This window comes from Perissodus microlepis, chromosome 2 (assembly GCF_051167445.1).
Source record: "Perissodus microlepis isolate ML-2025 ecotype Zambia chromosome 2, ASM5116744v1, whole genome shotgun sequence".
NCBI classification, from domain to species: Eukaryota; Metazoa; Chordata; class Actinopteri; order Cichliformes; family Cichlidae; genus Perissodus; species Perissodus microlepis.
Genome location: NC_140462.1, coordinates 31451432 through 31479064, shown reverse-complemented (window position 1 = coordinate 31479064; position 27633 = coordinate 31451432). Strand labels below are relative to the sequence as shown.

Genomic DNA, 27633 nt, shown 5'->3' with positions numbered 1-27633 from the left:
AAACTGAGCAGATGTTTTGGGGGTTGAAAGGATGACAGGCAGTTGCAGCAATAAAATGAAAGCTGAAACCTCTATAGTCAATTTTAACTCTAACTTGCATGTGAATATTCTCCAATTAAAATTTTATATTTTTATTTCTGCAAAAAGTCACACATTAAATTTTTAATCCTTTTAATGAAATTTTCTTTTAGCTTCAAGAATTTTGTTACTTCCCAAAATTTCTTGAGGCACTTTTTAGCCTTGCTGTCAAAGTATTTAGCACAAAACGTTGTAAGGTTTAAGTTCCGAACATTCCACACACAGGCACAATAACACACAGTAGGGACAAAAAAAAACATCTGAGTGATTGTAATAATTTTACCATTAAGCGATAAGGAAGGTCAGAAACTAGAGCAGAGTGTTGTTCTTGGCTTGAAATGCTCCCATTTCCTTGACTGGCATGTAAAGCTCACAGCTTTTATCTAGCAAAGCAGTATGTAAATAGTTGAACTGTGGTCCCAAATGTAAAACAAGCCGAGTTAAAACCATAATAAAGGATAATGAAGAGCGGACATAAAGCCAATCACAACACAACTTGCAATCTCAATATGTGTGTGTGCTTGAGTACTGGAGACAGCAGTAGGAACAGTAAAAAGAAAGGCCTAGTTTACACGCATGTACAGTTTGCTGCTGATTGAATGAATTCAATGCTGATTTAATACTCGCACGTGTTTAAATGCTTGTGCATCTACATCCTGATTTTGCTGCACATTTAGTTTCCTAAATAGCTGCCTCCCCCTGTCCTATGGCCATTTTCCCATTCACTTTGTAGTGTCCTAATTGTGCTAATGTCTAAATGTCAAGTAAATGGGCGCTTACGTGCCAGTGAGTAGAGCAGTGCATGCATGTGTATCTGTGTGTCTAATCTGATGTGTGTACCTTGTGAGTCCACGGGGAGGTGTAGCCGTGGGCTGACTCACTCTACAGTTGGCTGATTGAACTAACATCTAAATGTGCGCTAAATATCTTCTCACAAATTCAATTAACTTTACCTTTCCCCCGGCTCCCTCTGGACACCTTAACAGCCATTTTACTCAACTATAAATAGACTGGACATGGGACCTTGGTTCACGGCGTGCTCGTGTGTAAGTATGTGTGCCCCTTTGTTTCTGGTCTTCTGTGAACCGCTTTGAGAATTACACTTTCAAGTGTAACATTTTAGCATCACCAAGAGGTTATGCTTAATAGTATGGACACCTGGCAGGCAGGGAGGATGCCTTCAAAGCTCTGTGAGCTGATTGGCCTTGAGCCAAAGAACAACTCACTTGAAGCTGGTAATGATCTAGATCCAAGATTTTGACTATCTCAACCTAAAATGCAATAAAGAGATGTCATTTAATCACATTCTACATTTTAACAGTTAATTACCATTTTGCATGAAAGAGTTCTACTAGAGCTGCCACTTTAGAATGAATTGAGATACATTTTGACAATTGCAAGGATATGAGGACATGAATTCATGTTTGTGCAGCTCAGTGAATGTTGATGTAGCTTTGTGTGTGTGTGTGTGCGTGCGTGCGTGCGTTTGTGTGCGTGCGTCCGTGCGTGTGTGTGTGTGTGTGTGCAAGATGCAACAATGAATATCAAGATCTGATAACATCTTAGGGTTTCCTTACTTGAACCAATCCAGCTAACGACTTTCCAAACTCATTTTCAGTAAATGGCTGCAGCACAGCTACAGGAAATTAGAAAAGTGTAATGAATTTAAAAAAAAAACTGAGGAGGGACAGAGAGGCACTACCAGATAGAAAGAGAGCAAAAGGGCGATCGAAAACAATTTAAAGTGTAAAAGCTACACAGAAAGCAAAGAAGGGAAAATAAAGACAAATGTAATAAACGCGAGAGCCAAACCACACTTTGTATATGGCGTCAAAGTTGGCGGCCAAGCCGACAGCCTAAGTTGCTATAGGCAGGCATCGTCGTGGTAACAACAACGTCACTGTAGCAACCACAAGCTGATGTCATCTGAGGCTGCTGTATGCCAGTGGTTACTGATCGTTCTGTCCTCACAATACCCTACTGAAGTGAGACTGAAGGCATGAAATGACAGAGTATCTGGTAATTTTGTTAAATCTGGATCACTGTTGTTATAACCAAATCTATTCCCATCCAAACCAGAAGGTTTGCGCATATCTGAGGATTTTGTGATATGAATATACATGCAAAGAACAATGCGTTTTGGTAGCAGTAGGCTTAGTCTGTGTGTGATTAGGACTCAAGGGGGAGTGAGGTCAGACATCAGTTGATACGCTGTGGACAATCCTTGAATGTAGTGCTAATTAAGTGCCACGTATATGTAATCATCTGTGTTCTCACTTTTTGTTTTTTAGTGGATTAAATTTAAAGTTAAGATTTGAACAGCGCTACAAATTGGACGACTCATTACACAACACACAAGTGTTTTATTGTTATTTTCCTTGCCCAAATACATATTTGACATTATTACTGAATAAACAGTTTTGAAAGTCAGGAAGCCCCTCAGTTATTATTAGTACGATTCAAGGACACATTTAGTTCACCTTTCAGTTGCTTCACTCATCCTTTTATCTGCACAGGACACACAGCCGCTGACTGACACATGTCATTTATTTCAGGTTTAAGGCTGTGACCTTTTTGTTTTCCACACAGTTTGGTGTATCAGTTGTAACATCCTGTGTGGCCGACTAGACCAAACACCAAGAACTGTGGTTTTAATTCTACTTAACTAAAACAAAAACAAATACTTGGCTTATTGGCAAAGAATGGAAAATAGAAAGTCTCACCATCGCATGTAAAGTCTGGGGTAGCCACATCCTGGATAGGAATCTCCTTCAGGAAGGCTGGCTTCTGACAGCGGGGATTTCCACTCACCACCCTGGTCTTCTTTAGCCATTGACCCAGCCAGGCCAAGTGACAATCACACACATATGGGTTGGACAGAAGATTACTAAGGAAATAATAAAGGACAGATGAGAGCGAGAGAGAGGAGGAAGGAAATAAATAAATCAGGGTGAGTTTAAATCCTACCGCACAAAGTTATGTAACATCCATTCACACAATATAAGGTATTTGTCATCACAAACATTTTCCTTGACTTTGCATCCAGACAACTCGCACACCCCAAATTAGACCGTAACATACAAGCAGCACAACAAAACGACAGCGAGAAAAGCAATGACGACAAAACAGACTTTGTTTTGAATTTATTTTGGAAGCCGTTCAGAGGGATAATAATGGCAGTGCTTCATATGGTATTTTGGTGAGTGATACATTTGAATAAATTTAGATAGAAGACAAAGCAAGCCAAGGGCTAAAGGGGAAGGGGAAGGGAATGAGGAAAGGTTATCGGCTGTTTTTATTCATTTTGCAAAGAACAAGGGAGATGGAGAGAGAAAAGGAAAAAGTGGCAGATTGAGAAACAGGGAAAAAGAGAAAGAAAAGAGAAAAGGTTATCTGCTCATTTTATTCATTTTTGATCACCACCTCTCTCTGCATTTTGTTGCTTTTGTAAGACAGTTCATGTAATATTTATGCTGAGCCATATTTAAACTGAAATGGGTGGAAAGGACGCATTAGCAACACATACGAGACAGGCAGCATCCCTAAACCAAAGCTGCTCTGGGCATCTAAAATCTTGTGGCACATTCAAGTTGTAGGTTTGTTGTGGCTTTTTACAATTATTATTATAGTTAAACGTTCATTCTTAAATGTGTGACCAATGTGTTGAATGCAAACATTAAAGGTAAGAACAAATCCTGGCACTCATCTAATATTTGTGGGCAACTTTGTGACAGATGAAGCGTGACAATGTTGCTGTCTGATTTTGTTTTGGCCCCTGGCATCTTCTTCTCAGCTCACTGCCAGTGATTTAGATTCAACAACGTTCAGCAATGTCTTTCAGAAATATCAACAGTGAGCTACACAGAAAAAGAGATTTAAGGATGCTGTTACAGTAGGTGGTGTACCTGAGAAAATTTAAGGAAACAGTTTTGTGAAGTATAACCATTGGTATAGTGGAAAGTCCCCATGTTGTGTCTAAAGATGTGCAAGTGTCACATTGCTGTTCACTGCTAAACTAATAAACCTAAATGCTGCTATACGTGCTATAATATTAATGGGGTGCTGCCACAGATAGGGACAAGTTATTTACTCATTTCCTTGTAATGAATTGACCTCACTGCATGGCAACTAAACCTAAGCTAAATCCTTTCCTTCCTTTTCAGCGTGTTAATCTTTTAATTACATGGACAAACTCTATAGGGAAACGAAGCACTAAGAATGGAGACAGATATTCGAAAGAGCGGGAGTGAGAGAGAAATCGAGGAAAGATAGGGGGGGAATGAACAGAGGGTCTAGAAATAAAAACTATCCATCTTTCTTTCATGCCAGACAGCAAGCAGATGTTTGAATACAAATCAAGTGTTACTACAAAAACAGTGAAAAACACGCTGAAACAAAGAATGAATGTGTCAAAGGATGAATGAAATTTAATATCTTATAATTATTAACACCGAAAGACTCTGACTTTATGCAACAATAAATATATCTGTCCTCATCCTCTGTGTCCACATTTTCCCTTTCATGTCTTCCGTCGTTGTTCCCAAAAGAGTCAGGCAGGAACTTGGATCAGAGATGACAGGTACACAGCAGGACAGAGAGCAAGAACAAAAGGTGGAACAAGGGAAGGAAGCACAGAGAGAAATAAAGACAGCAGAGAGGATGTGAGAAGACTTTTTTTGCAAAGTCTGTCTACCTTGTGAGGAATAAAAGAATCAACCTTTCATGTTTTATTAAGCTGATAAAATCTATTATTTACAACATGGGTGGTCAAGTGATTGAAGAAAAAACACACTTCCCAGTCTCTTTGTCCTAAGAAAAATGGTAGGTGGACGGTTAGTACTTATCATAGTTTTATTGGATTAGAGTTATTATCTGCAGTTCTGTGTAAAGACTTAACACCAATCAGCATCACACAAATTAAAGCATGCTTGAAAAAAAAACATGCACCAAGCAGATAAATGAATAAACGAATACACTGATTCTAGAATTCACGTCTTGTCGTAGCAGTTGTGAATCTTTGGGAAGATAACAGCAAGCTTGCAATTGGTCTTGTGTGCCAATGTGGGTGTGCAGATGCTGAAAAATATTTAGCTTTGATAACAAATGCCCCGGGATTCAGACCAATCTAGTCGATAATGATGGAGAGCATCTGTGAGGAGAATAGTGTCCAGAGAACAACATGTGTGCAAACGTTGGGGCGGGAATGTAAGGTGTGTGTATTGCTTGGAAGACAACTCCCACAGCAAGGCTATGAAAAATTAGGGGATAGAGGAAGATAGTGAGAGACAAACAAGCAGTGAGATTGGAAGACAGACACAAACAGATAGTGACACAAAGTGAGAGATGGGATGGAAATGAAAAAGCAAAACAGGAAAATAAGCGACAAAACGGAGACGAAATTGTGACGGATGTGGCTTACATGGTGGACAGGGAGTGCAGGGTGGAGAATGATCCCGGGGCGATGCTGGAGATCCTGTTGTCATACAGTGACAGCAGACGGACGGAGCTCAGACCTGTAAAGGTACTGTTGTCAATACAGCTGATCTGGTTGCTCCGTAGCATGCTGGAAACACAAATACAATAGATTAATAAATGAAAGCAAACATAATGCTTACTATTGGCTCTTTTTCACTATCAATGTCACAAACTACATTAAAGTCAAGGCTTAGAATAATCCAGCGTTTCACATTTCTAACCTACTTAATATGAAGTTTTGAGTTTTAAAAAAATGTACTAATAAAATAAGGAAGGCTAGATAAAAAGAGACAGCCCAGCGAGATAAACGAATACAACCTATAATGACATGGACAAAAGATAAAAGAGTGGATTTAAACCAGTCCCTATAGGACAGCCGTGACAGACTCTGTAATATGACATTAGCCTTTGACATACAGTCATGTGGGATCATGGTAAGTGAGTTAGTTAGCATTAGCAATCTCTGGGACAAGCTAACCTAGTTAGCAAGGCTATTACTGGAGCAGGGAGCCCTCTTTACATAATACAGAGACAGCCATGATACCATTAGAGAGTCATTAGGCAGCATATATATACATGATAAGATTAGCTAGTCATTACTGAGTATACACAGACAACATTAGTTCGTGATTTTATACACTACCCTGTAACCCCTAATTGGACACTAGGCTCTTTAAAGTGGGTGTCCAAATTGGAGGAACAACAATATGCTGTCATTAGCCTTAATTTCAATGCAAGTGAGTAAACAATGCTTTCTTTTTTAGTCCGGGGAAGAAAAACACATTACTATGTCAGGTGCTAATACAAACTGTACTCTGTTAGAAGTCTTTGACAACAAGCTAGTACTGATGTTATACAAAGAAAAAAAAAGGAAATAAATAAATAAAGACATATACTGACTGATCTTATAAAAGAAGAATAGCCTTTTTTTAGACATGCTCTCAGAGACCAAATCTTTTTAAATATCATTAGAGATCAAGATGAAGCAGTGGAGTATAATGGACTTTAAAAGCCAAGAATAAATGTAGTTATATAAATAAAGTAAAAAAACAAACAAAAACGTTCATATTGTCTTCTGTTGGTAATATGAATAACAGGGCTGCGTTGATTAGAGTGAATAATTGATTCAAGAGATTTGACAAATTTAAAATAAACAGGACTGACCTTAAAAAATGTCATTTGAGTGGGATCTTGAACTCAAAATAATACTTTTGAACCACATTTTCAACAATTAGGTTTACATATTTTTTCAGAACAGGTGTCATTTACACAAAAACTGTGTTCAAGCATGCTGTGCATAGATTATTTTCACATTCATGGGTTGGGCTTCAACTGTAGAATGGGCCCTTGTGTTCAGTGGTGTACAATTATTTGCCGACATCCTAGCATAAAATCAATTTTCTTCACACAGATGTGTGTTTCCATTACTTTCACTTCCATTATCCTAAACCTATTCTAACTTTCAAATGAAGTTTCCGTGGTAAAATGTAAATCTTATTACACAACAAGTACACACATATACACTGCTGTGAACTATACTTACAGGGTTTTCAGGCCACTGAGGCCTCTGAACATGCGTCCCTGCAATCCAGTCAGCTTGTTCCCCGTTAGCAGCAGCTCCAAAACTCCACCTGCTCCATCAAATGCCCCTTCGCGGATGTCTTTCAGTTTGTTGTTGCTCAGGTTGCTGCAGGAGAGATCACACAACATTCATAGCATTTTTACTTTTGTATTTAGATATTTTACCTGTACATGTTTGCTTTGGCTATCATGCATGTTTTTCTAACACAACCGACAGGAGCAACAAGATAATGAAAATGCAGGCGCGCAGCATTTTGAAGACACAGACATGCATGCAAAGCATTCCCAGTTTAATTGCAGTAATTAATCATGTCCCTTCAACTAATAAATGTTAACCTTCTTTTCTTTCATCTTAATATCCTTCTCTTAGACATTAGATATTCAGATAACAGAGCCTGCCATCACTATATCTGATAAAAAAACACCAAGCGTGTTCAAATAAAACTAAAAGAACAAAGTGGTACAAACCAGTTAAAAATGGCTCCTTTCTCTCTTTCATGGACACAATAAGAGAAATGAAAAGGATGAGTGCTTGGCCTCAAAGACAATAATTGGGGATGATAGCTATCACACATACTGTAGTCTTCATTCATAGGTCAATTGTGTTTCCTATTATCGGGTTTACTGAAGATGAGAGAAGGTGGAGGATGAGACTGGAAAGACAGGTTTAAAAAAACGTATAAAATAAAAACAAAAAAATGTGATAGCAAATGTAAGGATAAGAGAAAATGTGAGGTAAGGTGAGAAGAAGCGAGGAAAGGAGAATAGGAGGAAGGAATTGAGAGAAGGAAAATGGAAATGAGAGCTCGCCAATCTATATTGTCAGTGACACTGCTAGATGGTTAGCAATTTCCTCTCCAATAAATCAACTTCTGGTCTCTGCTCTGTCTTTCTCTATCTCTCCCTCACACACACACACACACACACACACACACACACACACACACACACACACACACACACACACACACACACACACACACACACGAGCACAAACCTAGAGTAGTTTGTAGATAACAACTGACTGTAAATCTGAACGAAGGCCCATCTTCTATTTCCATTTCATATTTGCTTCCTGCATACCTCCAATCCACCCTTCCCTTTTCTCCATCTCTGTGTTCCTCCCATCCTCTTGCCTGTGCTCAGTTGATCTTCTTCCGGTATCTCTTCTATTTTACTTTCCTCTTTTCCTTTTTTCTTTTTTATTCTTTCATTTTTCTCTTCAGTTTTACTTTTGACTTCCAGTTTCATTCTCTTTCTCGCATCTTTATAACACCTGCTTAATTCTGCCATGAATACTGAATCAATCTCATCACTTATTATCAAAATAAAGAGTAAAAAAAGACTAAAAAAGAAAAACACAGCCAAAGCCTACTGTATTCTCTTCAGATAAATAATACCTCCGTTTTCTATGCCAGGTCCACTTTACATAATTTTTAGAGGAGTAAGACATTACTGGACTTATACATAATACAATATTAAATATATTAAATTAAATATTAAAACCTTTGAAACATATAATGGAAGTGCTTCTTTAAAAAAAAAATATATATATATATATATATATATATATACTTACATTTTTCTCAAATTTGGCAGCTTCTTAAAAATCCCTGTAGCCTCCAGGACAGCAATCTCATTGTCGTTTAACCGCCTACAGAGAGGAAGATGGAGAAAGGGAGTTAGATATTTATTCTTTCATGAAACAAACTGCTTTAGTGCACACAAGTGAATTCCTACATACACAGAAAAAAAACAGGCAGAAAATAAGGGCGGGATGGCCACATGTAAGTTGAGAGGACTTCAGAGACTTTGCAAATATGATGCAACACAAAACAACACAGGGATGAAAAAATGAAAATCAGAAGAGAAGGGAAGAGAAGAGAAGAGCAATGAATCTTTTATATGTAGTCATCAATAGCAACACTGCCCTAAGCCAAGAGAAAACAGTTTGAGAGATAGGAAGCTAGACATCTGGTTTATTGAGGTAATTTGTACTAAAAGGGTGCTGCTAAAAGGATGCACTTTGTGTACGTGTATGTGTGAAAGCAGCAGAGCAAGAAAAATCCACGAAAGAAAGTGAAAGTTCAGCTCAAGGGGACAATTTGTAACGAGATATGAGGGGGTTCAAAGATGGATTGGCCTGGATAAACACAGACTGAAATAATACACTGAAAAGCCTGAAGTAGGTTCTGATGGTAGGAGAATGATGCCTCTTTTATTGCTGCGTTTATTTGCATATTTTGACAGTATCAAAAACACATCTGATCTCTTCATCATCTGATCTGGCCCCAATGTGGTCTGACAATGTACAGCACATTTAATAAAGTGTCTATAATTCTCATAAGACTGATGTCATACTTATTAAATGCTCCCAAGGCCGATGTCAATGATTTTTATGGCTAGCAGAAAGAGTCCCAAAGACAGACAGATGAGACAAAGAGAGCAAAAAGTATATAAAACCCTCAGTTGAACCACAGCCTTCCCTGATTTCCCCTGATAAGGCAGGTTACAGGCCATGAACTGACAGCTTGTGTGTTTGTTTCTGTGTGCTCACGATTGTGGCCTTCAGAAAATACTGGGTGGTTGTGTTCTTAAGGAAAAGGAAGGATAGAGAGAGAAAGGGTGTAGAAAATACTAGAAACTCTGATGTGCCCTCTAACCAACCATAAAGGACAAAGTATACATTTCTGACATGACGTACCCTGGGGACGGATAGGGAGAAAAGGAGGGAGGATTGGCGAGGTTCACAGTGAGAAAAAGAACCAAAGAGAGAAAGAGAGATGGATAAATTGGGGGCTAATGGTCTGTGTAGTGCTGGCATTATTAGTTATCTAAAGTGGCAGCTGTGGCTGAATTCACCATCATACAACTAACCTCCATAAGTAATACTGTGACAACCATCCTGTGTGTGCCTTAATGCTGCAGTATCCCCATCCCCTGAAGCTTTTCTACATTACTATCTCACTGATAACCATAGCAGAAGCTCTCCATCCTTCTCCTACATTTTAAAGCTCCAGGTGATTTAGCATTATTAGGTAAAACTTTTTTTTCTGTCTGGATTCCAATTTCCTCTTTCCTTAACTTACTGAATGTGTGATTAAGATTAGTCAAGGTGCTGAAAGTAAAATGAGCTGTTTTCAGCACAACACTTTTTTCTTGTGTTAATCAAATCAATCAAAAGTCAAAGATTGGCATGTATTTTATCGCTTAAAAGCTGTGGGGGTTTTTTTTCAAATCACATCATTATGTTTTATGTTAATTTTGCTATTTTTTTCCCCGACAATCTCTATCAAATTACTTAAGCTTTCTCTCTGAAGAGATGCAGATGCAGAGTGCAAGCATACAACCTTCATATCATCACTTTTTTTCCTTTTTTAAAAAAATCGGGAGTGGGTTGAAGGAAATGTTTCCTTTTTTTCCTGGTTAGTGAAAAATATAATGATATGCTGATCCAAGTTATTTTTTTCCATTAAGCTAGCAGTAATTTTCATGCTGTAATAGTCTACTGGGACATGGTGGTAGGGCTGGGCCATATCATACCGTTCACGGTAATCCCGGTATAATCAGCAACGATAAGAAAATGAAATATCGCAATAGAATATGGGTAAAACGCAAATGCGCAGTGCCTTTGTTTTCGTACGCACATGACACATCAAACTTATTGGTAATGTCACAAGAACAACAATGGTGTGCTTGGTTTCAATGTAACTTTATTCTTTCATGAGTTATTTACAAGTTTCTCTTTGTTCACAGCCATTGACATGTCGAAGAGGTTAACACGTGAGGAGCGGATCAAAATCGTGTTGATATCTGGTGAACGCAGTAACCGGGTCATTGCAGCAGATTTCAATGCAAGACACCCTACGAGACCACCCATCTCCCATGCTACAGTTAGCAAACTGCTTGCTAACTTTCGTGAAACTGGTTCAGTGTTGGATTTGCCAAAATGTGGACTCAGGAAAACTGTCACTAATGAAGAAACATCAGTGGCTGTCCTAGCTTCATTCAGCAGGAGCCCACAGCGTAGCACTCGCCGCATGTCACTGGAGAGTGGCATTAGTCGAACATCCCTTCGGCGGATATTAGCTACTCACAAATGGCACCCTTACAAACTCCAGCTACTGCAGCATCTCAACGAGGATGACCCAGATCAGTGCACAGAATTTGCAGAATGGGCAAAACAAAAATTGGAACAGGACCCTCAGTTCACGCAGAAGATTTTGTTCAGTGATGAGGCAAACTTTTATGTGAATGGTGAAGTTAACAAACAAAACCACCGCTATTGGTCTGACACTAACCCACATTGGATGGATCCCTCCAAGACTGTTGGAACAACAAAAGTGATGGTTTGGTGTGGTATATGGGGTACAACGATAGTGGGTCCATTCTTCATCAATGGAAACCTCAAGGCCACTGGATATTTGAAATTGCTACATGATGATGTGTTTCCCTCTTTATGCACTGAAGCTGGCACGTTCCCTGAGTTTTTCCAACAAGATGGTGCACCACCACATTATGGGTGCCAGGTCCGAGCATTCCTAGATGAACAGTTTCCTGGAAAGTGGATTGGTCGTCGTGGGCCAGTTGAATGGCCCCCAAGGTCTCCCGATCTGACCCCCTTAGAATTTTATCTTTGGGGTCATCTGAAGGCAATTGTCTATGGTGTGAAGATACGAGATGTGCAGCACCTGAAACTACGGATACTGGATGCCTGTGCTGGCATTTCTCCTGCGGTGTTGCTATCAGTGTGTGAAGAGGGTTGCATTGACAATCCAACACAATGGGCTGCACATTGAACACACTTTATGAGTGGTCAGAAATTTGTAAATAACTCATGAAAGAATAAAGTTACGTTGAAACCAAGCACACCATTGTTTTCCTTGTGACATTACCAATAAGTTTGATGTGTCACATGGCCCTCTTCCTATTGAAAAAACAAAAGTTGTATCCAAGATGGCCGACTTCTAAATGGCCACCATGGTCACCGCCCATCTAGAGGAGTTTGTCCCCTCACATATACTAATGTGCCACAAACAGGACTTTAATATCACCAACCATTCCCATGTTATTACGGTGTATCCATAGAAATGGCCCACCCTGTATTACCGTATTGTGTGTGTATAACCTCTTTTTAAGTTTTGTGGATATTATACATGGTTATGCTGAGGATATGTCGGCCAATTTCCACTGGAAATGCCTTTTGGTTAAACTGTCAGCAAGGAATTTGCATTTGCACTGTTAAATTTTTATATAACTTTAATGCACATAAAAAAACAGCTGCTTGTTTAAGTGAAAATACATTGATGGGTTTTTTTTTGCACTAATAAAGTTGTGGAGTTGTGAAGTATTTTGTCTAGTGTCAATTATATCGTCAGTTATATCGTTATCGCAAATTTTCAAATGTATAACGTGATAAATATTTTTGGTCATATCACCCTGCTCTACATGGTGGCATATTGAAAAACCATGCATGAATCAAGGTAGATTTGGACCATATTCCAAAAGCAGATTGTGATGTCTTCAAATGTGTGATTTAATTCAAAAAGTGAAAAAAAATAACCTTTACTAATAAGAACCTGTCATTAGGAATTGCTTTAAAAAAAAAAAAAAACAGCTTTCTGGTAATTATTACAGATTAACAGTCTAACTGTTGTAAATGTTTTTGTCTGTGTTTTAAAACCCACATGAAATCATACAGATATTACAGTATTCCTGTAGTGTTATCTGTTACTCATTTTTAAGCCGGAAAGTGAATGATCAATGGGACTATTCAATATTCTAGTGTGAGACCCTTCACCAGACATGATGATGGCACCTTTGGGACTTGGAGGGAGATGGAAAAGACTGCTGAGGAGCATTTTGGTCTGAGAGCTAAAAATCAAGTGAAATTCATGATAGAGAGAAGCAGAGAGAGACAAAAAGGACATGCATAGCGTATATGTGAGTTTTTGTCTTTCCATCTGCACAGGCCTTAAAAACACTACTACTATTTCATGGCACACGATTGCCATATGTATAAGTGGGTGTTTTAGTCTGTGAATATGCTCCTAAAAACATGAAAAGCTTCTTTGAGATTTTGTGGTACGTGTTTTGTTTTACTGTTTCAGCTTTTTGAAGAGCTTGCACATATATGTATATCTATATAAAACAGTAAGGCCAGCTGACTTACAGGTCTGCGGTGTGTTCAGGGATGTGTGGCGGTATTCGGGTCAACTTGAGATTGGAGCAGTCAACCACTGTGCCTTCACAGCGACACTTCTCTGGACATACCAGGTCCTGGAAACATTCCCCACTCAGACGGCTGCGATAGTCCTCCTGACCTGCGGATCAGAATTTAGGGTAGAAAAGAAGAAAAAAAATGTAACTAGGAATAACAATGAAGAGGACGACAGAAGAAAAAACAGCTAGGAAGAGAAGGGATGGAAAAAAGGAGGTAAATTATGGCAATAGCGAATAGGCACAAAGAGAGGAAAAGACAGAAGGAAAGAGGAAAAAAGCTCAAATAAGACACCATGGACACAAGACTTCAAACTTATGTAAACATAATCCCATTTATATAATCATTTACATAATTTTATATTTAGAAAAACAAAAAGAAAATCAATATTTTTTGTTATTCTTCTCCCAGGCTATCTGGTTGAACTGTTTCCTGAGAAGTTTCATTGTTGGTAAAATTCTAGGACGGTCACAATTCAGTCAGAATGAGCAACACCAAAACAAAACTAGTCCATCTACTTAAAACAGCAGGCTGCAGCTGTTGCTACAGCTCTGCACTGCAAGCAGGCACGGGGCTGATTCAGGGAGCAGTAATTCTGAGTGGCCACTGCTGTAAATCAAATTAACGAACAGATATCCAGGTGAGTTTATGGAATCACCTTGTAGATAAATGTGGTTTAACCCCAGATGTTTTTGTTTAACAAGGTGAGCCAGAGACCACTTCTGTTATTTAGATATAATATGAGCAGATATTATTTATGACTGCGAGTGCCTGTAGAATAGACCCGGTTTGCATCATGCAGCACGTGCGTTCATGCATCACATACTGTACTCTCATTATAGTTCACGCCGTTATCATTATCTCTTTTTCTTCCTCCTGTTCTCTCTTTGTTTATCCATCTGCTCTCTGTCAATGTAATCTTTCCTTCATTTTACTACTCCTCATTCTTGCATTGGCACAAAGTATTCTCTACCTCCAGTCTGTTTTCATGACTCATTTGCTCATTGTTAAACAACTAAGACCACCTATTGAAGTTTTTTTTTTCTTTTTTCTGCAAATGATCAGTGCCCTTCAAGTGATGTCTATCTTTTGAGAGACATGGCTAGCTTCTTTCAATGGAAAAAATATTTTGCAATGATGTCTCTGGGCTGTCTCTAACCTTGTTGGTTAAGTTGGGTAAGCTGACAGAGAGCAAAGAGCAAGGGAAAGTTCGGATGAAAGGGAAAGAGAATAATAAAGGGGAATTAAGCAAAGACCGGAAGGTGGGTTTTTATCATCTTAATAATAGTAATGGCTGAATTTTTCTTAGCAGACACACGGGTGAGAGGTGTGTAGGGCTAGAGAGGTGATGGAATATTTGTGCAATCATGTGGCTTTGGAATAATTGGAAAAATTGGGAAAACTTCACATGGACGTCCTCCTCAAGTTAGAGACAGAACATGTAAAGTCTGAGATAATTTTGTTGTAGAGCGCACACACAAATACATATCAGATAAAGTACATATCTGGCTGATGGCAGTCGAGAAAGTTTAATGGTAAAAATTCAAGTATTATATATGGTTTTTTGTCTTGCATTAAATTTTTAATAAGGTTGTAAATACTTGCTGCTATCCAACTTAAGAGAGAGCTGGATAAGCTGGAAAAGGGACTAGTTCTTTTCTACTCAACTTGAGTTGTGTACTGCAAAGAGAAACCAGTGTTGTTTCTACATACTGAGAGACAAAAAAAAATCTTGTCTGCAGCATCAGTTTTGTTTCCACATTCCAACCCAAAATCATAGAAACACATCAAAGCTGGCAGAACAAACAAAAACCAGAGGAAAATGGGGCTATCTAAGGAGCACATGAATGCACAATAAGCCATGCTAACCACTGAAACACTGACATGCGATCGGAGAATCTAAATGTGAAGAAAACAAGCATTCATTGTAATGTGCTTTGAAGCATTACAAGGAGATGTTTCCAGAGCAAAAGCACAATGACAAAAGTAGGAGCATCTGTTTAAATGCAATTTTAGAGTTCAAATTTATGCTTGCAGTTTTGCAATCAAGGTGAACTGCGAAATGTGGATGTTTCTCAATTCACTTAAATGTACCCTGTGGAGTTTTTGAGCCGGAGTGTCACCATAAAGATTTTATTTAAAAATGTGTCTACTTCTGGTTTGTGTTGTGCAAGTGCACAGTATCAAGAGTACACATGGGTGCACACTGGCAATTTAGTTCAGACCTGCTGACCAATTAAGTTTTGGAGCAGGCAAAACAATAAAAGACAAAAAGACCAAGAATAAAATGAAAGCTACATACAAACAGATAATACTTGGAAATAAACACCCACTTGAATTGTGTTGGTTTCCAAGAAAACTCCACAGGGCATCACAATGAGATAAGCAAGAGAAAACTAGTAGGTGTTGATAGTCAGCCCTGATTGTATTTAAATGTCAAATGTCAGTTTATGACTCATTTATTTCAACCACAGTCATACTCACATATTACAAGCCCTACAGATAAATGCAAACAAGGTTAAATGTTTGACCCAGTTTTTGCTCCAAGGTGTGTGATTGGCTGGGAGAGGCAGGTAGGTGTGTGCTAGGCGGTCCCTGGCGCTTGACGGAACCATGTGATGTTACAGTAGGCGGGGCCACATGGTTAGATCAAGCACAAGAGACAGCTGCACAAGAACCAATCAAAATGCAGGTCCACACAGGAGGAAGTTGGGGCAACAGAGAGCTGCACCAATCAGTCAGGGGGCAGGGTCCATACTGGACAGGAGAGGGAACAGACAGCCGCAGATCCACACAGGGAGGGTGGCAGGATCAGAGCACTGCCCACCAATAGCAAGAATATCCACAAAGGTCCAGAGAGGAAGAGGAGATGCAGGGAGAGGCATGGGACTGCAGAGAGGAAGGGCCAAAGCAAAGACGACAGCCATAACCAAGTTTAGGGGAATTTGTAATCTGGTTATCTTGATTATTATCTACCTCAATGGGCAGAGCACAAACATTAAGAGATTGAATACCACTGAGATCTTAAGCTAAAAATATAGCATGTGTGCCCATGCCACCACAAGCACTTTGGATAAAACCTCTTGCCATTTAATGGTATTGGTTATGCTGTTAATGGTGTGTCCATTTGATCCTGGGAACACACCATTTTACAGAGCAGAAGGGGTGACTATGTTATGTCAAAAAATATCCACTCTTACAGGCACACTTTTTATGGCACATTGACAGATGCTGTGATGGTTGCAGTAAAACAATCATTCTGGTGCTTAAAAAGTTGCTTTTTGATCAACTTTTTCAGCTCTTCTGTTTTCTGCAAATTTGAGGTTTTAGATATAAAACAAAGCATTACTAATAGGGTGTCGCCCTTGATAACAAAACGCTGGTCTGCTAGAAAAAGCAAAGGAGATTCTCACTACAGTGTGTATGCTTTACTTATACTGTCTAAATTGGTGATTTGCCTAAAACCAGTTTGACACAACAGAGCTTCAACAGTTTGTAAAGGATTATAATTTTCCAGTACTAGTATTTATGACAGGAACAAACAGTGTGGAAAAAGCCACTACAGATAAGCAGTTTTGATGTTTAGTGTAGCCACACACAGCTAGATAGACACACACACATAATTTCGCTCACACAAGTGAGCAATCACAGGCTATGGACAGTCCCTGCTGAGTTAGTTATTGTGCTGCGTCATACTGAATTGGTCTGTGTTGTAATTAGTGAAACCCATGGCTCCTATCAAAGGAAATAAGAGCAAGACAACACTACCACAGAGACAAGAACTGTGGGTGTGTGTCTGTTTAGTAGTTGTTTTCTGTTTTTATTTATGCACTTTTAATACTTCATATATTTGTAATGCTTCAATTGTGAAATGTGACATTTCAAGTATAACCTGATTGATTTACATCTGTTTTTCAGGCATGCTTACCTGCATTTTTTCTTCAGCTGTGTGTTCTGCTTAGATAGATTCTGTTTACATATATACAACTAAAATCTGGGGGAATTCAACCCATAGCTAGGTTTGCAAAACAATTTTGTGTATACATTTTGGATACATGATTGGCTTGTATATCAGTGTAAAGTCATCTCCTACCTGTGCACCTGAACTTCTTTCCCTTCACCTGGCTTATTCGTTTGTTAGCCAGCCTTCTGGGGTGGCTGCAGCGTGCTCCGCTTGTCTCAATTGGGTTGTCAAACAGGTAGTCTGCCAGCCACTTCAGGTGACAGTCACACATAAAGGGATTCTGGGCCAGATGACTGAAAAAGAAAAAGGACCAAGGATAGAGTGGAAGCTTGATTTGTAGAAAAAAGAATCTCAAGCTTACTACAGTTGCCTGAGATTTTGGGTTTGGGTAAATATACTGAATACTGTCTTCTACAGAAAAATTACAATTCAACTCATCATTTGTTGCATTTCTTTTCCCATCCAAAGGCACATGTTTTCCAAGAGAGCTACTCTTGCATTAAGTGGGTTATTTTACGTTTCAAGCAGCTGAGAGCGTTATGAGAAGAATTTTATAGCTATCATTAACACTAATAACCTTCATTAATTAACCAACAGAAGACCATAGATACTTAATGAAGGCCCAGTTTTCTAAATAGATTTTTTTAAATTATCATCTCTATACATCTGTGTGTATCTTTTCGTTCAGTCACAGTAGGGGAAACAGTGGTTGGAGATCATAGAACGACCAAAGTTATCAGCAATCGTGTGCTGATAACAGGAAACAATTGCAAGTAGTTGCAGCAGTTTCCTGAATACGAACAAATTCAGTGCAATCAGCAGACAACTGTCGATTCTTTCTAGTCAAGTAGGTTACTGCCCTGTTTTTACTTTTGCGGTGTCAACTAACCAGTGAAAATGTTATTCTTAAGTCTAAACTGATATTAGATGAGAAACGATAGATGTTGCAGTAAAAACCCTTGGTGAAAAAGTGGCTGGCTATTTCAGAAGCCCAGTGTACTGAGAAGGTATTTCTGATGTAAAAATGAAAAATCACATATCAAAACACTTGCCAACGTATTAGTCCAATCTAGGTGCAGCAATTTCCAGCAACTTTCGCCAGCTATTCCTCTGGGATCTTAAGGCATTCCCAGGGCTGAAGGGACATATAATCCCTCCTGTATAATCTGCATCGGCCCTGCTGTCTCCTCCATCTGAACATGCATGGAATATCTCACTAGTAAGGCATCTAAGCAGTCTATTGTCAATTCATTTATGTCAGCATATTAATTATTGATTCAACTGATAGCAGCAGCTCTATTTAAGACACCAAAATGATGTAAAACAACATATATGAACTTACAGAGTCTTGATAGAGCGCAGAGGGGCGAACAGTCCTTTACTGATGGTTTGCAGCTTGTTGTCATATAATGACAGGAGATTGAGGTTCTGTAGGTCTTGAAAGGTGTTGACTCTCAAACAGTTAATTTTGTTGGCATTGAGCAATCTGAAATGCAAAGAAGAGCCATTAACATTTGCTATTCATCTGCCTCTGTTTTGTTTATTTAGCTGTACTATCTGTGCTCAAGACAAACAAAAGATAAACGCACACATCGATCATGAGAATTCATTTTTCTCAGATGCATCTCAAATGCAAAACCACTATTTTCCTCTCCTGTCATCTACTCACTATTTCATTCTCTGTCCCTTACCAAACTCACCCCTCCCTTCCCTACATACTCATGATTATATTTTTTCTGGATGTGACACATAAATTTGAAAATTGCAGTTTTATACTTTCTCTTCTGGAGCAGGAGGGGAATATCCACCGTTGGGTGTGTGAGTGTAATACCTTGTTTTGATGGGAGAGACAGATGGTGAAAGGAGGGAAAGGCAGGAGGAAGAATGGATACAGGGTGGTGGAAATAATGGAGTGAGACAGTGAAGGGACAGGTGAAAATTTAATTTGGACTGACACAGATATATATATTTAAGCGAACGTGGCTGACAAGCAAAATGGAGGAGAGAGGCAATGGGAAATGAGAAATGTGATAGAAGGATTAAGTAAATGACAGAAAAGTTTTCACCTCTACCTTCTCTCCATCTTGCTGTCTTTTCATATCTACACGTCATTAGCTGATATTTCCAAGTTGTCAGCTTTTCCCTGTATTTCCACCTTTCCTCTTTTCTTGCTTTGGGTCTGTCTCAGTCTCCACTTTTCCTCTTCTTTCACCCTCCCCACCTCTTGTCTTTTGTTACGTTCTTTGTTTCTCTGTCACACACTAAACAGTCTACTTTTTCCCTTTCTTTCCCTGACAGGTAACTAACTTGGTGCTTGGTAAAGCAGTTCATTCTCAAACCACTCTAACGAGTGCCTGTACTGGCACATCCAATGTATGCATATATACACACACATACACACTCGCAGGTGATACATGCACACGTGCTGCTCTGCGACATATCCACGCCTCATTAGGCGGCTCACAGGGGGAACTAATTACTTGAAACTGCACCAGTAAAACAAAGCAGCCCAGAGATTATAAACAGACCAGTAGCTATATAAAGCAATAAACACATCTTTGCAGTCATAGGTTAACATGATGCTCTATTCTATTCAAGAGTGAAAGCTGAATGTAATTTACAATTATTACACTATGTGAGTGAATCTTGACAAACTGACTGCCTTCAGAGACATGCGAGGTTTTTGTGTCAGTGGTGAAATATTAAAAGACATTTCTTCCATTCACCTGCTGAGTGAGTGCTAACAACCTTCATCTGTAGAATGTTTCAATACGTCAGTATTAGCTAATCATTCAGTTTGTTATGCACATGCACAACAATGGGACTGAATCATCCTGTAAATGGACAATGCATACATGCATGAAGAAATATAAGGAAATGCTTTTTCCAATTTGAGTTGTTCATTGATAACAATGTCATATACTGGTTGACACAAAAAGCACAAATTTGATCTCCCAGTAGTTATTTCTGCTCTTCTAATATTTCCTGCATGTATGCATTTGTTCATATCTGTCTTCTTTCCAATGTCTACGTCAGTTTCACTCCTCATCCAGCCATCCATTAATTTATCTATCCATACACATCTCCCCACCCCTTTTCCCTCTCTCTTTCTCCCTTACTATGCACCATGCATCCAAATGATCCACCTAAGCCTGTAAAAGGTGTTTGTGGGTTAGGCTCACTCGTCCTCATTCTCTTTGCTTCGCTTCACTTTACGATGGAAAAGCCCAGAACATTAGCTGTTTCTGCAGTGGACTGCGGCATTTCCGAGGACCATATGCCACATACGGTACTTATGTAGCTGTTATAGAATTTTTTACTGCATGTTGAACCAGCAGCTGCAGTTTGAATCTGTGCCCATGAGGAATTATTCAGAATTAATAGTTTCCCCCCTACAATACGTAAGATAACAAGAACTGTGGGAGATTACAGTTCATATTGCAGCACACCAATTTATTTGTTTCATACTTAGCATTATATACTGACATACACAGATAAATGACAGTTCAAAGGTTAATTGTGGAAGACAACATTCCATAGTAGCTGTTACTGCACAATAGTGAATAACATCGACCCATACCATTGGCCTTAGCTGTGATAATTGTCCAGAGGTGGATACGGACTGCTGATGCCAAATTAGTAAATCACTATAACCAGGGAAAATTAAGTACACTTCATATAAATGTAGTAATTTCTGCTTATTATGCTCCACTGAAACCAATTAATGCCAATTGGAAATGCAAAAAAAAAAAATGCAGTTCCACAGATGGCCACTTCAGAAGTATGTCAACCTGACGTGACAAACTCTGGGACCAAAACACAGCAGTTCTCCTAAAGGCCACCTGATGCTGGCGTCAAGAGCATCAATACCCGCAGACTGCTGTGGTTTCATAATGCATCCTGGAGGTGTTCCAATAATGCTTACAGTTAGAAGCATTGCCTCTTTAATTGCCAGGTGTGCTAAACTCGCTGTAGCAAACTACTGCTGTCTTCTAAGCCTGATAATTCAAATCACTGAACTGGACCCCTCATTCATGTTGGTGCATTCTGGAGTATTTTTAATTGAGTTGTCTTTTAAATTTACTGGCTGCATAGGGCTACAATGGACCTCCTTATTTATTTATTTTTTATAGTTTATTTGACCAAATATTGTCACGTTTGGCTTCAAACAATAAAAAAAGAAAAGATAAAACAAGAAGAAAATAAAATTCAGACATTTTACATGTTTACTGGTTGATATTTAGTAAAAGAAACTGAAGCTGTTTGAACATTTGGCTCAAACTGTATACAATGTTTCCTCAGTAGTTCATTCTTTATTGGGGTGTTGTTATGATTTCGTATTTTTATTATTTTATATACTGCCCAATGTATTTTTTGGATACCACACACATACATCCAGCCACACACAGAACAACAGACCAGACAGACAATACTTACAGTAGCTGCAGGGAAACCAGTCCATCAAATATTCCCTTCGGCAGTTCGGTGATCTTATTGCCATATAGCACCCTGAAATGGACAAATTACATGATTTTAAAGCCTTGAGACTTATGTGATGTGAAGTCCGACGTGTGGCCTAATAAAATATTTTTATTGGTTCTCCAGAGTTTCCCTGCTGATTCTCTTATTTTGAGAACATTCAGGGAGTTTTGGTGATGCTACTGAAAGAAGATATCCTGTACACATTCACACCTTTCTGAGACACATCACCCTAAGTCCAATTTTTAAATAGTTTATATTTTTCACTGTGTTAATGTTGTTGCTCAATGAAGAGCTACAGATTTTTGGTCTTTGTTTAGGTTAAGAATTGAAAAATTGTTTCAGCCAGTACCAGAAAAGAACACTTAGTCTACCTGAAAACATCTAAATAATAAAATCTGCAGATACACTCATTTCGCCAACTACTTGAAATTACACTGTAAACTAAAATGCCCTCATTGTTATTATTGTATTTCTTAGCCTGACCCATCTTCCATTAAATTACAACTATTCAGCTCTCCAAAAGGCAAGAAAGATGCTCAGTGCATCTCCTAGGAATGAAAAAGTCATCATGTTCACTCAACTGGAAAAACTATTTTAGTTTGGAAGAACTGAAATTGTGTTGCAATCAAAGACAATTTCCAGTGGAAACCATTTTTTTACTTTCTTCTGTCAGATGAAAACATGGACATCACAGTCACGTTGAAACTGAGGCTTTTCTCACTATGCATACTGCTTTTTACAATTGATCTCATTTATTAGTCAAAGACCGAAATTAGGTTTGAGATGTGCTTCCAGTTGCAGTTGCATAATTTAAGTCACTGGAACAGTTATATGTGTTGTAACCTTGTGCTTGAGCAGGACTCCAGTGCAGAGGTTTAGCCTCCCAGTGACATTCCTGTACAGTCGGGCTGCCTGCGTATGTGTGTGTAAGTGCGTGTGCTTGTTTGTGCATATACATGTTCAGTCGTAACACCCAGTAGGGTTCACCTTGTCTGCCCCTTCTTGTCTGTCTGTCTGTCTGATTTTCATGCTCCAGATTGATTCAAATTAAACTGTCCTTCATGTTCTTATCACTTTCACCCTCAGAGACAGACACACACAGACATAGTGAGTGATCACAGACATGCACAATTGCACACACAAAAACATATTCACAGACGCACGTACAGAACATACACACATTCGGCTGCACTGTGTTCCCCTTGTCAGAATCAACTGTGACAACGTTTTTATTTGCTTAATGTCTGGAAATGCAATTACGTTTCTGTCTGGATGTGTGTTTGTGTACATGTCTGTGTCCGTTTACATGCACATGTGTCATACTTACAATGAGGTGAGTGAGCGAAGGCCACTGAAAGCATCGGCAGCAATGTCAGAAATCTGGTTCTTACTCAAGTCACTGGGGAGAAAGAGTGGGAGAGAGTGTGTGTGTGAGATTACTCTAATACACAGCAATGGGGTTCATTTTTGTGCGAATGTCCTAGAACAGCAGAGGTCATGGCACGGGGACAAGAGTAAGAAAGTATAAGAGGGGACTGAATATGTAAGTAAATGAGGGCAAGCGAGAAAATGGAAGCAGTCACATGTTAAGTGCAGTTCATGTCATTCAGTTTTGACTGTTGTAAGATATATTATTAAACACTGCTGCTGAGGAGAGGTTAACACTGTGAGTAGGTGGGTGAATAACCTTGTAACCTTGCACGTGTTTAGCATTTTCAGGCATCTGCATGATAACAACTTTTCCAGTATTAATCTTTATATCTGTATGACTGTGTACATAGTATATTAGTTATTAGTTATATTAGTTTCTGTCACAATTTGGTAAGATGATGGTTGAGGAAAAACCTCAATCATAGGTTCTTATAGTGAGGTATAATGATTCTGGTATTTCTTAATCTTGCTTGAAAATCTAGTAGTGGGCTTTTTAAAGCCTTTGTGTATATATGCAATTTTTCCAGGCCTAGCTTCAGTGGTTAAGTGGCCTTTTTTATATCTATTTACAACACTTATACCATTCAGTCATGGCATAATAACACTAAGATTAGCAATCATAAAAATATCTTAGAAAGTAGACATTTGTTTAGAATGTAGTTTGCCTAAAACTTGTTTACTATATTGAACATTATTATTTAATACTTGTGTGTATTTGCATGTCTTTAGATGTATGCAGGTCGCTCCAGACAGACTCACATCCTCTTGAGTTTCTTGTAGGCAGAAAAGGCTCCAGCAGGGACACTTTTAATCAAGTTCTGCTCCAGACGACTGTAGAGAGAGAGAGAGAGAAACAGAGACAGGAATAAAAATAGAGAAATGGAGAAGATATTTAAACTTTTTAATTACTGAAAAGATCATTTACGTCAACATAAAAAGAAACATTAAATTATGAATTTCCAATACATATTTACCAACTGGACACAGTAAGCTCGTTTTTTTCTACTTCCAAGGTTATAATAAAGTCCTGTTTACCCCGCCACCAAAGCCAAACGCAAGTGCACAAAAAGTTCAAAAGGTGGCTGTTCCAATCAACATCTACAAAATATTTCAGCAGGTGAGTCAGTGCTTTATAGCAGATGCGGGCCAAGGTCGCTCAGTGTGAAACGTTGACTTGAGTTTTGCAGCTCAGCAGTAATGTGTTTACATAGAGTCATTCTGATGTGAGTGTAGAAGAAGAAAAAGGCTCTGATGAAAATCTGGACTACTGACAACAAAACTTGTACTTCTAATGAAATTAAGGCCAAAAGGGGCAGTATGTAATGAGATATGATGAATGGGAACTGAAACATTAAAATGTTAATAGGTTTTTCACAGCATCTGTCTACAAACTGTCCATGAACAGTTTTAAAGCATAGTTACATGTGGGACAGAATAATCTTTTCAAAAATAGTTTAAATTTGAATCTCCAATAGATTCCTCGAACACTCTCCTCTGTAAATGCAGCGCCACTGTCTTTACAAACAGATTGAAAATTTCTCAGCTTTTTCAAAAGAACCAAAGGGAACTCCATCATTTTTTCTGGAAGGCTGCAGACCTATTAGATCATACTGGTAGTAATACTCTATTATCACATAGGGAGCCATCAAAACTAGGCACACAGCCGACATTTGGGAAAATTTACTACAGTTCAGCTTCTGCTCTCCTGATGGTCAAGGAAACCCATTCAACTGTTCATGTATTCTTCATGTCTCCATGGTGTTGTGATGACAAGAAGGGAAAAATGAACACACAAAAAAACTTAATTACTGTTTTATTAAAATGAGTATTTAATAAAAAGTCACAGGAGTAAGATAGAAAATGAGTCAAAAAGTTGTGGACAAAAGAGAGAAGACAAAAGGCGAAAGGGAAAATCATAGGAGAGGAGTGGGAAAGGAGGGCAATAAAAAGGAAATCAGAGGAGTGGAAAAGTGGAGACAACAGGGGAGAGGAGAGGGAAAATCGGGAGAAAAGAGGAGGATGCAGCGAGGTCCCAAGGCCATCCACAGGGTCAGCTGTCAGGATGATAAATGGAAGCTAATCCACCCTTCTTCTTCTTTTCATCCTTCTCTTCAGCCTCCCACCCAGTCATCCTCCTTACTTTAACTCACCATCCCACTCTTTCTTCCCTGATGGCAATTGTATCTGTGCATCTCTATGTTTAAAATCACTGTTTTGAGCCACTGTAGTCAATTCAGAGTTCTAAATAACAAATTATAGTATGGACTCAAAGACGCATTTTATGTGGATAAACTTTATCTTAGTGTGCCAATTTGTGACCGCTGTGTTTTATGAAAACAGAAGTTGTCCTGACTTTGAATGCAGCGCAGGTCTTACACTACAGATGCCTGTTTCTTGGCTTGTGTTGCCCTTTAGATTTCATCACTTCACTCCCTGGCAGCCAACAGCACTTTATTTCAACTCAGGGGTCAAAATAAATCAATGTATGGATACTGACAAAGACAATCTGCACACACAACAAGTTACAAATTACATGTAGGGGTAGCTAAACAAGCTTTAGACAAAGACACTTAGAGGCTCAATATCAAAGGATGTATTTAAAAGGAGACATTTTAAAAAGCTATATAAAAAAATCTATAAGGTTAGGAGGCAATTAAACAACAACTGGAACAGGAGATGAGTTTGGCAGGTTAGCCAGTGTGTTAACAATGGGCTGATTGTGCACGTATACAGAGATGCAGAAAAGAGCACAGACATTAACGTCTGTTGGAGTCATATTTGTTGAGGCAAACATGACAATAAAAATTCTATTGGTTTTATATTTAACTTGAAAAGTTATGTTAAGATATTTAAAATGTAGAGTTACATAATGACTCTAAAAGGATCCAGACATGTAGCAGTGATCCTTGGCACTGCCATTCAGAAGGATGACTTTGTCTCCATTAAAGGAATGACAATACATCATCCTATTATACTCTATTGTTTCGTGCTGCAGCAGCAACATTCATTATCACAGATCCAATGCTAATGCTGTGCATGTGTGTGTGTGCGTGTATGTCTGTCTGTGTGTGCATGCCCTAGAGATTTTATAAGGCGTTGTTGTACTTATGGCTCAATCCAAAAACATACCTGTATGTGTGTTTTTTGGGTTTTTTTTTTTCAAAGTGCAGACTTTATTTGTGCAAACAAAACTACTGTGTCTGCATATGTGTGGGCTGGTGTGTGCGTGTCTTTGTGAGAATCTATTACTTATGCTGGGGAGGTATAACGGTATTGGTGTGCAGTTGCGGGCAAGAATTGCTCCTTTACTCACAGAGCAATCAACCAGCTGTCCTCTGTGCAAACAAACAGGGTACAGCGATCAATACGGATATCAAACACGTCCCCCTGTGGCGCGTGTGTGTGTTTAAATCGGTGTGTAAAAGAAAGGAAGAGCGTGAGAGAAAGACGAGGAAAAGTGTGGAGCTTAGGTGTAGTCTAAAACAAAATATCACAGCAAAACTCACAATGTGCCACAGCTGGGGATAGATTGGAGGCCTAATTTATCATTTTATATCTTATAAGGCTCAAAAGAGTTGGTGTAAACTTTTAAACGTACGTAAACATGACCAAATCACTGGTATGTGGCTAGAATGCAATTTCCAAAACACCCAGTAAAAGTGTAGAAATATTGAGACATATACATACATGTCGAGGAAACGCACGTTATCCCCATCTGCAATAGAATGAACCCACGATACAAGACACATATACATATGAATTTGCAGAATTAGCAAGTAAAGCAGTCTTACATCTCCACAATGCCTTCAGGGAGGTTTACTGGAATTTCAGTAAGGCCTTTACGACGACAGTCCACTATGTTGTTGTTACAGCTGCAGCTGGGTGGGCAAACGGTTACCTGAGGAGCACAAGTCCTTGACTCGGTCTGGGCTGGACCTGTAGAAAGCAGTATACAGATATGAGATTGGTTTCTTTATTTTTTGTTTTTTTAATTTGCAATTACAATCAGCCAAATATGAGGATGAAAACAAGCTGATGCTGTTGTTTGGTTTCTAAAGCAACTGCACTACATTCTTCACTAGATGCTATCTTTTGAGATGAAACGGGCAGCAGCACAGCTACACAGCTACGCTAAACATTACCTGGCCAAGATATGCCTACCTAATATCGCTAGAGTAACCAGGAATACAGGATAGACATACAGAGAAGAGAAGGGGAAAGCAGGTAAATGGTGAAAAGTGGAAAAATGGGATAAAAATAGTGAACAAATAAAAAAAGGAATGGAGAAAAGTGCAATGAGAGGTGCTTTTCTGTGTAGCTTGTAGGCAGAAAAAAAACGAGACTTAAGGCTAATAAAGAGAGCGCAGCCTGGCAGTCTATTAGCGCAGAAAGCTGAATCAGA

At 38.8% G+C, this 27633-nt stretch overlaps 1 protein-coding gene across 2 annotated transcripts in view; it reads right to left on the bottom strand.

The window, feature by feature from the left end:
- slit3 (slit homolog 3 (Drosophila)) overlaps positions 1–27633 on the bottom strand; it is a 235791-nt gene that overhangs the window by 35413 nt on the left and 172745 nt on the right. For both annotated transcript variants that reach the window (XM_084907796.1, XM_084907804.1), the window contains 11 exons: positions 27023–27167; positions 23991–24062; positions 23128–23199; positions 21756–21827; positions 18661–18804; positions 17448–17611; positions 13307–13457; positions 8714–8788; positions 7097–7240; positions 5498–5641; positions 2802–2965 (listed from right to left, as the gene is read on the bottom strand). In XM_084907796.1, the coding sequence (XP_084763922.1) occupies positions 2802–2965; positions 5498–5641; positions 7097–7240; positions 8714–8788; positions 13307–13457; positions 17448–17611; positions 18661–18804; positions 21756–21827; positions 23128–23199; positions 23991–24062; positions 27023–27167 (1347 nt within the window). The remainder of the gene's footprint in view (positions 1–2801; positions 2966–5497; positions 5642–7096; positions 7241–8713; positions 8789–13306; positions 13458–17447; positions 17612–18660; positions 18805–21755; positions 21828–23127; positions 23200–23990; positions 24063–27022; positions 27168–27633) is intronic.